Consider the following 13,816-nt stretch of genomic DNA (forward strand, 5'->3'; position numbering starts at 1 on the left):
GCTCAACATTCACTGTTAATTTCCAGTTGACATCATTTGTCAGCTATAAATGAGGTATATGAGTTTTCAAAAGCAACACAAGAAAGTCTCTGTCCAAACTGAAAGTGCATAACCGAAAAAATACATAATATGTTGAGGGAAAAAATTAACACAAACTGCATCAAAAAAGAGAAACAGCTCCCACCAGGAGAAACTGACTGTACAAAGGAGGACAAGAAATTATGTTAACTGGCATGAAGCCTAATGCACATGCAAAAGTAAAAGTGCACTCAATAAAAACAACATTCTCATACATCAGTATGTACAGTATTTACAGACAATTTGTGCAGGCAAAATGTTATGTTATTTACCTCACTCACATTATGGTTCAGATTGTACAGTAATTATCAGCTGTGTGTCATATCATATTGTTAAAAACAGATGATCAGACCTTAATTTAGGATCAAAAAAAGACAAACCTGTCATGAATTAATCATATAATACAGTATCTGTAATAAGTTGGTTGTTCAACCAACCTTGGACTTTTTTACTCTTCTGTCAAAATGAAACCAATTAACACTGGCATGAAACTAAGCATTTGAGATGTATGGATCACACTCCACAGGACAGTAGGAGAGATCCACAACAACAGACTGAGAGAAAGGAGACAAGGAGGTAGCAGTGGTGTCCAAAGAGGAATGAGGGCGAGTGAGGGTGTTGGGCTGAAGTGACAGGATCGAGTTAAAGTGACTTCTAGAAAAAGGGAGTTGGGGTGACGTGACTTCAACTGGATGAGAAAGCACCATGGAGGAATGAAAGATCTTGTTGAAATCAGAGATGCTGCTGTGATGCTGTCTCAGAAACATTTTCAGTTCATCTGTTTGAGAGAAAGGTGAATCAGATCCTACACTGTGCACAGACACAGGCGACTCACTGTCGACCCCTAGTTGGAGCTTACTGTCACTGACACTGACAGTGCTCTGCTGCATGTCATTGAATTGCAGATATGATGGGCACAAGATGGGTGTAGGAGGGGTTTGATGAATTGGAGAGAAGAGGACATTGGAGTAGATGGAGGAGTTGGAGGTCGTCTTGGCTCTGGTTGAGCTCCTGGTGTATTTCTTGTCAAACTTTGGGGTATTTTGAGGTGTTTGAGTCACAGAAACTGAGAGTGGAGAGTACTGGTGAGAGGAATATGCTTGGATATTACAGATGCCCTGATAGCCAAAGTCCTGATCCAGGTCAGAGTCCTGCAGATCACTTATACCGAGAACAATTACTTCAGAGTATTTGATTTCAGGAATCTCTGGTACTGCAGACTGCTTCATATTCTGAGGTAAAAAATAAATAAAACCAATAAATCTTCTTGAGAAACCATTTTAAATAACTTACAGCTTTTCACTTTCCTTTAAAAGGGGAAAAATAATACAAATAACACTGTCTGACAGTATTATTTGTACTGTTTGCTAGTTTGTTCCAGCTCTTTATTGAAGCAAGATGTTGTTGAGTGAAATACTGAAAACGTAAGACTTGTTGTAAGACATGTTTTTTATGGCTGCAACATTCAGTCCAAAAGATATTTTGTTGATGTCCTGTGCATGATTACAAATGTTTCCCAAATTCAGCCTGGCAATATTTGGTATCTTTGGGAACACTGTTTTTAAAAAAAAAGAAGCTTGGTGGCTTTGAACAATGTTTGGCTGCACAGCTCGAGTTTGTAATCACTGATCTACCAGCTCAGTGATGTCTGAAATGTTTTTTTTTTTTCTGCCATCTAGTGGTTGAAATTTTAACAGAGTGTTGCTTGACTCCTATTGTTTGCATTCCAGCTTTGGCATCAAATATTGCCTGTGTCCATCAGAGTTTAGCTTTCAAGTTCTTTTTTTAAGTTTTCAAGTTTTATCTTTAATATCTAGAACCAGAAGTCATGAGCTTACAATGCTGGTGTGTGTTTCTGGAATGCCACGGAAGGACAAATAGATAAGAAAGACGATGCAAACCAAACACTAATGACTTCAGACAGTGTTTGCTCACTGCTGTTCAGGAGATGTTTAATTTTGGAAAATATTACTCCATGTGTTTTCAATTAGACCAAATTTAATTTGAACAACTGGGGTATATCTAGAGATTCTCAATATGCCAGGATGGATCTTTTTTCTGTAAAAGCACAAAAACAACTTCGCTAGAGTATCTTTTATATGACTGATGGTTATAGTTCTGACAAGGGACACGGTTAACATTAATGTTTAGTAAGCGTACAAATACAAAGTGAAAAGAGTAATCACATGTTGTAGAATTATTCCAACGGGTGATTGTTTAAGTCACTTACTATGAGTCAAACACGGATGCTAAACCCCCCATAATGCCCCCCAAATGTCCACAACTGCATACTCTCAGTTTGTAACACAAGCTTTCTGTTAAAGAAATAAATAGTCTTCAAGTTACAGCCAAACTATCCCTGTTGATGTCATCATGGTTATCTTGATAGTTTCTAAATCACAAAGCTCCCCCAGAAGACATTTTTTAACTTTACACAGCTTTATTAAGCTGATCTAGATTTGTAAAATTGATTAGCATTTGGAAAAGATTAGCAGTTAGGGTGCACATAAACTGATCAGAGAGAGCCTAGGTGTTAAAGGATACTAACCTCCATAGTGGTTTTTGGAGTCCAGTGGGCCAGACTGCTCTTGGAAGGATCAGGAACATCTTGACACAGTGTCTGTTTCAGCCTACAAGGTTATTTGTTAAGAAAAAAGTCATTTTATGTCATATAATGATCAACTCACTCCAAATAGACTGTACCAGCTGTTTTTGAAGAGAACAGTAAAACATTTGATTTTTCTTGTGGTTTGTATTTCTGTTGGTTATTGTGAAATATTATTGGTGCAAGACAGACTGTACCTCTTATTCTGTGCTAGGCAGGCCATAAGCACCAGTGCCAGTGAAGTCAGCACGAGAGGAAGGATGACACTCATCACTATCGAGATTTCCTCAGAACCTTCACACACATATACACAAAATTAGTTTAAAGATATGGTCATGTATCTGCTTGGCAGTGAGTCTTTGTGTGTGTGTCCTTTCTCCACCTATGTGAACATTAGCGGGCTGCCCAGCTGCTCCAGTGCCGCCGTTGGTGTTGGCCTCCATGTAGATGTCATAGTTACCAGGCGACAGATTCTCCAGAGAGTAACGATGAACGTGACCAGGCACAAACTCCCCTGAATAAACCAGAAAAGATATATGAGATGGACAAATCATCTTTAATCATCATTAAGTGTTAATTCTATCCTCACAAGGATACAGATGTGACGAAAATCTTGTAACATGGGGATATTTTACTTGTCTGTGACCTTTTTATTTTTTCCCCCAAATCAGGCTTTAGTTTAAGATTAAAGGTAATCTACTGAATGACTCACAAACCTACAAACCCAGCCTAAAGCCGAGGCAGCAGCTCTGTAAGGTTGTACTAGGGGAATTATGATATTGGGCTGTGCAAATAAAATGGACTTATGTTGATTTTTAGCAGGTGTAATGTTTACCATGTTCACTGTGTTACTTTAGGATTTTAACAGGCAAACATTTGCTTAGCTGCCTCAGGCACTGGGTGTCTTGAGACTGTGCAAGACACAATACGTTGCAGGTCATGGGTCTTCCAGCAGGATAATGACCCCAAACATATATCAAAAAGCACTTGACAGTGCATGAGTAGAAAATGTTGGACCGTTCTGAAGTGGCCTGCTAAGAGTCGCACTGAACATCAGTGGAAAGAGGTGAAACTTGCAGTTGGGAGAGGACAGTTTGCTAAAGAAGAGTGGGCCAAACTTTCAGAGAAGTGCAAAAATCTTCTTCAGAGTTAGAGAAAGTGCTTGACTGCACTTATTACCTCAAAAGGCTGTGCTACCAAATATTAAGTTCAGGGTACAAATATTTTTGGCCATGCTATTTTCATTTGTTTTATTGTATTAAATAATGTGAAGTTGTAAATCAAAAACAAAGTTTCAGTTTTATATTTAATTTACAAACCTTTCTTAAAGCCACACTACTAACCTAAAAAGTTCTTTCAAATGTTTAACTTTAAAATCAAATCAAATACTAAACTCATCCTACTCAGATAATTTAAGCTTGGCTGTTTACAGAGTCATGTTTCTTTTTGCCAATGTGTATGTAATGTGCTGGCCTGCTTTGTATCAACACACTCATATGTGTGTGTCATCACTCACTCCTTGTTGATTGGTTTGCATCTGTGTAGTAGAGCGTGTAGTTGCGCACGAAACCATGACACAGCTCCACAGGTACAGGACTCCATCTGAGCTCCACTCTGCTGCCATAGAGCTGCTGCACAGCCACTGTGGGACCAGCTGAGGGTGCTGTACCAGCAGACAAATAAAAACAGGAGGGAAAGCTTAGATTTATTTCTCTGTTTAACTACTGATCTGATTAGGTTTTATTTACTTAAACCCGTTTGTCTTGTATCTTGTCTTGTCGGCCAAATGAAGATAGAGACAGTCTTTGCTTGTGATTATATTTCTCAAGGGAATCCTCTTTTTACAATTATTACACTATTAATATTGATTCTTCAAAAACAAGTTGTCCTGACTGTCTTGACTTAATCAGCACAACAGCTCAGGCATAAATCAATAAAATTATCTTTTTTTTTTGTTGAGGTTTTTCATCAGAAACATAAAACAAAAAAACAAAATGAAACAAAACACACACAAAAAAACCAAACAACAACAAATAAACACACAATCAACCCTCCCCCCTCCCCCCACACCCCCAGGCAGCCAAGGATGTAACACATAGACAGGTTTAAGACATTTTGAGGTTGCAATCAGCTACATAATAGTTGCCAGGTCTAAAGATCCATCAATCAACGGGTGCACCCACTTACACAACACACATATATATAGGAAAAAAGAAAAAAAAAGAAAGAAGAAAGGGAGCTCTAGAAACCAGTTTGTGAAGACAAAATGTTTTTGATTTTCTCTATAGAAGAAGTCCAGGAGATGATAGTGGCTTGCTTGGCATTGTGCATTCTTGCTACTGACAGTTCCATGTATACGATATCTAATAAAGAATTTAACCAATGAGTCCGAGAGAGAGAGTGAGGCGGTTGCCAGCGAAGTCCTAGCATCTTTTTAGCAGCTGTCAGACCAGCAACCTGGTCTGACCTCTGGCATCTAGTTAAGAATGGAGCGCATGGGTTGCCAAATTTTCACCCCATGGAACACCATAGGTACGCATAGCTAGTTTGAGTCTAAGGTAAAAGAAAAAACAGGTCTTAGGAACATTATACAGAAAACATAAATTGTCAAAAGATCTCATCCCACTTTCTTCCCAAACATCTGCTAGAATATTAATGTCCTTATTGGCCCATTGAGGAAACTGAAAGGGAGCTCCCCCAGTGGTGAGGTCAAAATTATTAAAAAGGGGGCTGTGGGTGTACCATTTTCGAAAAATCTGACAATGTTTCTCTACCGGTCGCCATGTTGACAGTCAAAAAGACATAACTGGCCCAAGTTGGCATTTAGCCTTTTTGGCGGGAAGAGCAGAACAAATTAGATGTGGATGGGCTAGATTTTCTTCAATTGGTCTCCAAGAGACCCGTAAAGATGCAGAAACAGATACAGGGCGTATTATAGAAGACCAGAAATACAGTTTGAAATTTGGAACATTTAAACCACCATCCTTTTTGCTCCTTTGTAATGTAGACAATTTAAGACGTGGTCGTTTTCCACCCCAAACAAATTTAGAAATGATCTAACTCAAGTTTTTCCAATAGTTTTTAGGAGGTGGAAGAGGAATCATATTTGAAAAAAAAATGTATTCTTGGGAGAATATCCATTTTGATTATGGATATTCTAGCTGAAATGGGTAATTTAGTCCATCTTTCCATATCCTCCTCAACAGATTTAAATGCGTGTTGAAAGTTTTTAGTAGAGATAGATAATAAAGTGGGATGAATATCAACACCTACATTTTTAAAATAATTAACCACCGGAATAAAAGCTGGAAGTGTAGATGAATTTAAAAAAGGGATTTAAAGGCATTAGCTGGGACTTAGTCCAGTTGATCTTATAACCAGAGAGGGCAATAAACTGAGCAAAAGTTTCTAGAATGTGGGGGATAGAAAATAAAGCGTTGTTGATATATAAAAAAAAAGGTCATCAGCAAATAAAGATATGTGATGGTGTGTATTACAAAAAGTAATAGGTTCAATATATGGATGCTGTCTAATACTCTGAGCCAGAGATTCAAGTGAAAGAGCAAAAAGGAGTGAAGAGAGAGGGCAACCTTGGCGTGAACCTACAAATAGGGAATAGAGTCGACAAAATATTGTTAACTGTAACTACAGTTGTAGGGTTGGAGTAGAGAACCTTAACTCTTCCGAAGCTGCTTTTAAAGCTCAACTCTATAAAGGATCATCTCGTACCTCCTTCTCGTGTGTAAACGTAGCGTATCACCTTCTGTCCTGCACCTCGTTCACCATACATTGCTTTGACAGAAACAGAGTAACGTTCCATTGGCTTTATTCCCTCTGAAACAACACAATGATGAACATAAGATTGGGAGCTCTCCCTTATAAACAACTTTCACAATTATTATAAAAATAATATTTCTGTTACTCAAGTTTAAAGCTGTCATATGTATCGTTGGGTTACCTGTGATGATGAGCGCTGTGCTGAAACTATTCAGTCTTTCCCAGTGAAGGATACTGCTGTTTTTATCTCGAACAGTAAACCACTCCACTACAAAGCCACTCACTGACTGATCAAGTGGAGCCGTCCAATGCACGTCCAAGTTATTATCGTCCAGCGGGCGTGCAGTGATTTGGCTCGGTGGCGGTGGCTCTGGACATAAAAGACAAAAAATAAATGCAATTTGTGCAGTAAAAATGCGTAATTTGAGAATTCTAATATTGCGGTTTCAGTATTCCTTCTATTTATTGCAAAGCAGTTTGCTGTATGTTTTAACGGTGTCTTTTATGTTTAAAACTCAGATTTACATACTAACCAGTCCACCACATGATCATAATGAACCAAACGTGAAACAAAATTTTGGATTACTTTTGTTCCTTTTATTTTTCATTTTAAGAAGTATATATGTTTATTCTAAATGTCAAAAATCATAATTAAAAAAAAACATTTTAAAGAATATGATTCCAATTAAATTTGCAGCACAAACGCTGGGTTACATTTTCAGGTACTCTGGCTGATCTGCAGCATAATTAGCAGCTCTTTTGTATTTTTTTTCTTCAATATCTATTTGTAAAATAATCATCTTAAGTGTTCTTGCCATAAAGTGCTGCTTATTGTTTTGTTTATTTCTTACATATTACTGACTGTAAACTGCAGAAAATAGTGTCCTCATGCCAAAGGAAACATAAAAAAGCCTTTTTGGTGCATGGTGATACACAGATGGGCGTCAACTTAAAACTAAAACTAGCTGAATAAATCTGTGATGAAACATACAGTAATAAATGCAGATGCTTCAATGTAGTGCTTGAGTGATTGAATTAGTCTCGTGAGTGAGGCCCTACCTTTCTCAGAAACTCCAAGAAACCATATTCGGGCTTCTTCAGAGGTTCCTGCAGAGGTGGAGGCCGTCAGAGCACAGGAGGATTGCACAGCAGGGAGAAGCAAACTACAGGAAGTGCCAGAACTGTGCAAATCTCTGCAGCTTCCGGGACCGTTCAGGACCTGAGCACTTTCTGTCTGACACGTCACGTTGTAAAAGAGAACTTCGCCATTGGCCAGAAACCGAGGCAAGGGCTGAACAGCATAAACACAAACCACATGAGAAAACAGATAGCAAAGGAAAAGTGAGTAGCTGTAAGATGATGGAGGGTTAGGGTTAGTTAATCAAATAGTTGCATAAACAGACATTATATGATAATGTATCCCTCTTTCTCTAGCTCCAATGATCAATATGTCTCAGTTTTGGTCTCAACTTGACTCAGACTGCAGCGCAATAAAGGAGTAATTTCAGGGAGACATAAAAAACATATTAGGGACAATTTGTGAGTGGATGGTGATTAAAAACTAATCAGATCCAAAGTTATTAAACTGTAAAACTGTGAAGCTCAGAGTGATAAAAAAGAGTTTTATTACATAAGCACTCATTCACACACAAAGCTTGACATGCACACACCTTCCACAGAAGTGAGATCAGTCTCCACCCACTCTCGTCAGCTTCTTTCACTTCCCTCCAGAATGCTGGTGCTTCAGACGGAGCTGGTAGATGGAAGGGATGAAAAAATTAAAATAATAATTTGAAGGACACACAAAATTATAAAAGGGGTGTTCCACATTCTCTTTGCCAGCAGTAAAAACATTCACACTCACACATTATTACAAGTTAAGTATGAGATGGAAATGTTTTCTGCTTGGCTTCACTAATGGCTGATGTGTGACAACTGAGGACGCAAACATGCCAGAAAACAAGTTTTCATGACAACTTGCACAGGAAGTGAGCAATACACTGCAGTACATTTGTCGTTATTGCTTATCATTTGTAACTCATGCAGAGCTCTGGATATTGTTGAACTGTCTTAGGTGACAGAGCTCTGTAGTACAGCTTCTGTGGACTGGCTGTACTTGTGTTTTTAGGTTCAAGTTTGCCATCTTACAGTATGCTAACATTTGCTAATAAGCACTAAACATACAGTACAGCTGTGGCTAATAGGAATGTCTTTAGTTTTGCTAAAGTATTGGACAAATTAAAAGTGCCTCCAAAATGATGTGCTAGAAAGCTCAGGGAACATGCATATTTATTACAAATTTCACTCCACAAAACCAAGTCAACCTCCTGGTGGTAGCAGAGGACAAAAAGCACGATTTGTGCAGACAGTCATGGCAACCATAAATGTTGAGATATTCATGGTTGAGATATTTCACTTGATAAGTAAACACATGGACCTACTGATATGGCCAGAAGAGATAAGTTCAAAAGTTGGTGAGATTTTTCAGTCTGGACCAAAGTAGTGGACCAACTGTTAGATCAACATTGCTGTTCCACAAGCCACAGAGTCTGGAGTGAGTGCCTTAGACACTCGCAGTGCTAATCCTCTCTGGGAAAGCTTATGCAAGGGCGCTAAAAAGAAGATTCAGGCCAAATGTTGACCCTCAGATTTTGGGTTGGAAGTTGCTGAAAAAGTTCAAGTATGCTGTTTTTGAACTCTTGTTCAAGAGTGAAAGTAAGATGGAATGTGAAATTGACAGGAGATTTGGTGTAGCCTCAGCCATTTAAGTGTACAGCTTTGGTAAATTGTGAGCGGAGCTGAAAATATAAGCTCTGAATTTACAGTCACAACTCTCAGCTTGAAACATATATAAATCATAGATACAAGCCATTAAAATGATTACTTTTTAAATTTTGCAGAATGACTGGACTCACCCTTGGAGATAACATGAATAAAGCCTTACACACGTAGGAGGATTTGGAGGGAAATATGCTTCTCCTTTGTGCATGTTTCTTTTACACTTGCATGTAATTTGAGTATGACATGTTTTTTCTGTCACGCTTGGAACCCAATAAAAGCTACAAAAGCACACTTCCAGTCTAAGGAGGCCTGAGGATGGGTCCTCTGCTGAAGAGCAAGAACCTTCAACAAATACAAGACACAAGTTTGTCAACTCTGTCACCTCTCACCATCTTCTCCTGTCCTTCCTTGGCGTGGGTTGCTCCACCGACTCCAGGGGCTCGCTGGGCCTTTGTAGCGGTGGCGAAGCCTTATGATGTATGAGGTGTCAGGTCTGAATAGACAAACAATGAAGCTGTAGTTTTTCACTGTCACATTTCTGACCTGAACGTCGAGCTGAATGGGGAAGATAAACAGAAGAAAGTGAGGTGAATATGGTCACATTTATCTCTTTAAAAAGGTGCTACATGTAGCATTTTGTAATTAATTAATATTTATAATCATTTGTAACCATTGCAAAGAAGTCTGGCAGTCTTTTACATTGTCCTTGCTAAGATCTGTTTTCAACATTACTTGTAGCTTTACTATATGAATGACTGCATTTTTTGAGTATGTTCTTTCATGCATGTGTATGCAGTTATGTGTTTAGGCATATTCAGGAATTGGCCGACCTGCCCCTGTGATGTAAACTCAATTTGGGAATTCAGGTGTCCGAGTTGGATTTCAGAGTCCGCCACAGGAAAGACAGACACAATACGGCTCCAGGTTACATTCAAACACTGAGGTCTGCCTCTAACTGGTTTTACGCTGTTCAAAATCGCTGGTGGCAACATCACTGAGAAAGACAGAGAGACAAGAGTGAGAAAGATGTTAAAGAGGAACAATAAGGATAGGAGAGGGAACAGTCTCACCTTCAATCCTACCAAGCTGACACCGAGGTTCTGATAGGACGTCCTGGCTGTGGCCATGTGCTGTGATGGTGATGCAAAACTCAAATCTCACCGATGTACGGTTGATCTTTGCCGTGCAGGTGGTGTGAGACGTGGTGCAGGTGAAGGGCCTCTGAGAGCAGTTTGTTCTACACATGCTATCATACACATAATCATAGAAACAAACCTGTAAAGTCACATACACAGCAATACACAAAAAATTTTGCATCCACGACCTACAATAAGAGATAACAGGAGCTAAACCACATTACAAAATAGACGCATGCATAGCCACGCAAATGGTTATGAACATTCAACACAAAAACCTGTCCACCCAAACCCACAAACCACAAGACTATGCAATTCGATGGCATTTGAAATACCGAGGTGCAATAACATATTTTTGAGCAGAGACTAGCAGCAAATATTACCCAACCAACAGTGGAGGCTGTGTGACTCTTATCATCTCAGTGTATGAAACCACCAATAGGAGTGTCGCACGAATGTAAGATTGAAGACTGATTACAGACCTCAGCATATGTTTACAGCATAAAGAATCATTATCAGACAATAAACTGGCATAAACACACCCATATGTAAAAAACAGAATGGTACGCTAATGCAAAATAGGGATGTGACTAATCCAATTTAACTAGATAATATTTAATCTGAGACAGCAAAATAGATGGATTTGTCAACAGCATGTTGGATTGACATATTCTCTTGATCATTCTTGAGGTGAAAGGACTTTTATCACATTGGATTTTGAAAGAAACCATCACAAGTGCAAGGTAGGAAAGAAGCAAAGTTAACTTTTTAGGACACAGCACCACCAAGCAATGCCTAACCATGAGAAGATGTGTGAAAAGGCACACATGCCCTGAACATATCATATCAGACATCAGTAGTACATCCAAGACAACATCAGTTTCCTGCTTGCATGCCAAAATTGCTTACATGATATAAATGTTTCAATGTTTTTCAAGCTGAATTTCTGCTATGAACAGACTGAATTAACACTGTTTGCAATTCAAATTGTCTCGCCTTTAATTACGCCTCTATGACCACCCATAGATGTCACAGAGGTCATGACTGGTGGCACAAATTAAGAAAAACATTGAATACCCCCTTAAGGGATAGAACAAAAAATGCGTTTTACTGATGAACTGGAATTTGTGGGGTGTATCCACTAAAACTCGATGAACTGAAGCTCAGGCATGTTTTATCTACTTGCATGTTTGAACAGGGCCTTTAACATAGTCAAGGAATGTTATGTCTCACCTCCACTGTACCTGCAGAGTGTAGTGCGTCACTGAGGTGTTTCCAGGTTCCCAGCGACAAGTGACATTAGCTCGATTTATGAACACACAGCCAATCAACCGCGGGGGTTGAGGGGTGGCTTTGGAGGTTGTAATGGAGAGGACTGGAGGCAGGACTGAAGGTGGAGAGGGACTGGATTAACAATATGGAGAGGCAGATACTGCAAATCCTCAATAAGGATGGTTTTGGTTTGTTACACTTAAAGAAAAAAACAGGTGATCAAAGTTGGATTTTGGAGTGGATTTGTAAAAATGTTTAATGGAACGCACAAAGATGTGATGACAGAAAAAAAGAGGAACGTGAGACAGATTACAGGATGGTGAATCTGGTGGGGTAACACCCTTTTAGAACGTCAGGAACTTTTGTATCTGACTACCTGTACCAAAAATATACTATAGGTCAAAAGGTTTTACTGTCACATGCACATCAACACAGCAGATGGAAACACTGAAGGCAGTGAAATTTGGCGTCTTCAAACTCCAGCTCAAATTAGAGTAATAAAAAGATGTCTTAATGATGCTGATTCCAAGCACAGTCGTCATATTGCTTTTGTCTTTTCTGTTACTATTATGTTTAAAAAATAAAGAAAACGTGATAGCAAGCAATTGTACGTTCATACATCCACTAGACACAGTGCAACATGGGCATCAATTTAGAGTTGTGTTTCTGGCCATGAATGTGGTTAAAATATTCACTCTCCTTATAGTTCCCAGCTAACTTTGTTTACCATGATGCTACTGATGTAACTACAGAGTGTTGCAACTTTTAGCATTTTAAAATACGTCGTCTTCACCAGAAGAATAACACTGTTAGGATGTAAGAGTTAAAGTTTTAAGTTAAAGTTAAGCTTTTCTTACAACTAATTGTGGATGTGCTTTCCTGAATTTTTACACATAATTCAAAGGTGTGTCCACAGTGTCAAAGTCAGGATTTATATTTACCAGACGTATTGATGTATTGTACCTGTCAAAACCGGTTAAAGCAGTAGGTAAACCACACAGTGAGCAGTTGCAGTTAAAACATCGCCCCGATTGATGTAATTACTTTGTACACATAATCACCATGCTTTTGTCAATAGTCTGTGTCAATCATCCTCTAACAGCAGTCACACAAATATCAGCAAATCACCGAACGTTACCGAGGGAAAGTGTGGCCTCTAACAGGCAGGTCCACACCACAGCCAGGCTCCACTCCATGACCAACCGGTCTGTCCTGGCACTGTAGCTCTCCTCACTCACGTTCCCCCATCACACTGCAACAACTCAGCAACAAGGACTCTGCACAAAAAAGAAGACCAATAAACTTGTTGTGTGTATTTTTCTTACAGTGTAAAGTTTAAAAAAAAAGCCACAGAGCACCAGCCTTGATGACCAAAGACAACCTAGTTTACTGGTTATTTCCTAATTTCCCTGGAATAGCTTCTTGTGTAGTAAAGCAAGCGTCATTACATAATATGTTATTAGCTCCTATGGATGTGTCCTCACAGCTTTTCTGCTTGGCATTGCAACACGGGAAGTGTTTCGACCTATATGACACACTGCAGTTTGACTTCATTAATGGGTGGGGTGGATCTGACTGTCACAAACTCATCCAGCAAAATAAAGGCAGAATCAGGTTTAGGTCTGACCTTTTACCATTAAAAGAGTATTACCTTCACCTGTGTGTTTAGCTCAAATCCATCAAGAGCAGCCCCAGACTTTCCATCTATTTAAAGCCAGAGTGTGAAACATGAGACCATACACTGAGTTACTAGTTTAGTAGCCACACCTGTACAACCTAAATCATATCTTTGTGAAGATTATATTGTTTAGACTGTGTCAGAGAGATGCTGATTCAACTGTCAGGTAGGGCTGGGCAATAAATAAATATTATATCGATATTGTGATATTTTATAGATATCATCTTAGACTTTTAATATAGTAATATTGTGATATTGGAATAAGTGTTGTCTTTTCTTGCTTTTAAAGACTGAATTACAATAAAAATGTAATTTTCTGAGCTTAACAGACTGTTTTATTATCTATTCCACATTGCTGATCATTATTTAGCAAAAATATCATTGCGTAAATATTTTGTAAAGGCACCGCTGGTCGTCTCTATAATATTGTCAAAATATCGATATTGAGGTATTTGGTCAAAAAAATGGTGATATTATATCTGCCCATAT

At 38.8% G+C, this 13,816-nt stretch overlaps 1 protein-coding gene across 1 annotated transcript; it reads right to left on the bottom strand.

The window, feature by feature from the left end:
• Positions 1 to 569: 569 nt before the first annotated feature.
• LOC134001293 (interleukin-31 receptor subunit alpha) lies at positions 570 to 12,845 on the bottom strand. The gene is made up of 14 exons (XM_062440857.1): positions 12,788 to 12,845; positions 11,622 to 11,764; positions 10,312 to 10,516; positions 10,072 to 10,235; positions 9,631 to 9,796; positions 8,131 to 8,213; positions 7,520 to 7,751; positions 6,642 to 6,830; positions 6,413 to 6,517; positions 4,200 to 4,346; positions 3,066 to 3,197; positions 2,881 to 2,977; positions 2,627 to 2,708; positions 570 to 1,310 (listed from the first exon to the last, which is right to left on the bottom strand). The coding sequence occupies exons 1-14, from the start codon at positions 12,843 to 12,845 to the stop codon at positions 570 to 572; spliced, it is 2,544 nt and encodes an 847-aa protein (XP_062296841.1).
• Between the last annotated feature and the right edge of the window lie 971 nt (positions 12,846 to 13,816).

This window comes from Scomber scombrus, chromosome 19, assembly GCF_963691925.1.
Source record: "Scomber scombrus chromosome 19, fScoSco1.1, whole genome shotgun sequence".
In the NCBI taxonomy this organism is placed as follows: domain Eukaryota; kingdom Metazoa; phylum Chordata; class Actinopteri; order Scombriformes; family Scombridae; genus Scomber; species Scomber scombrus.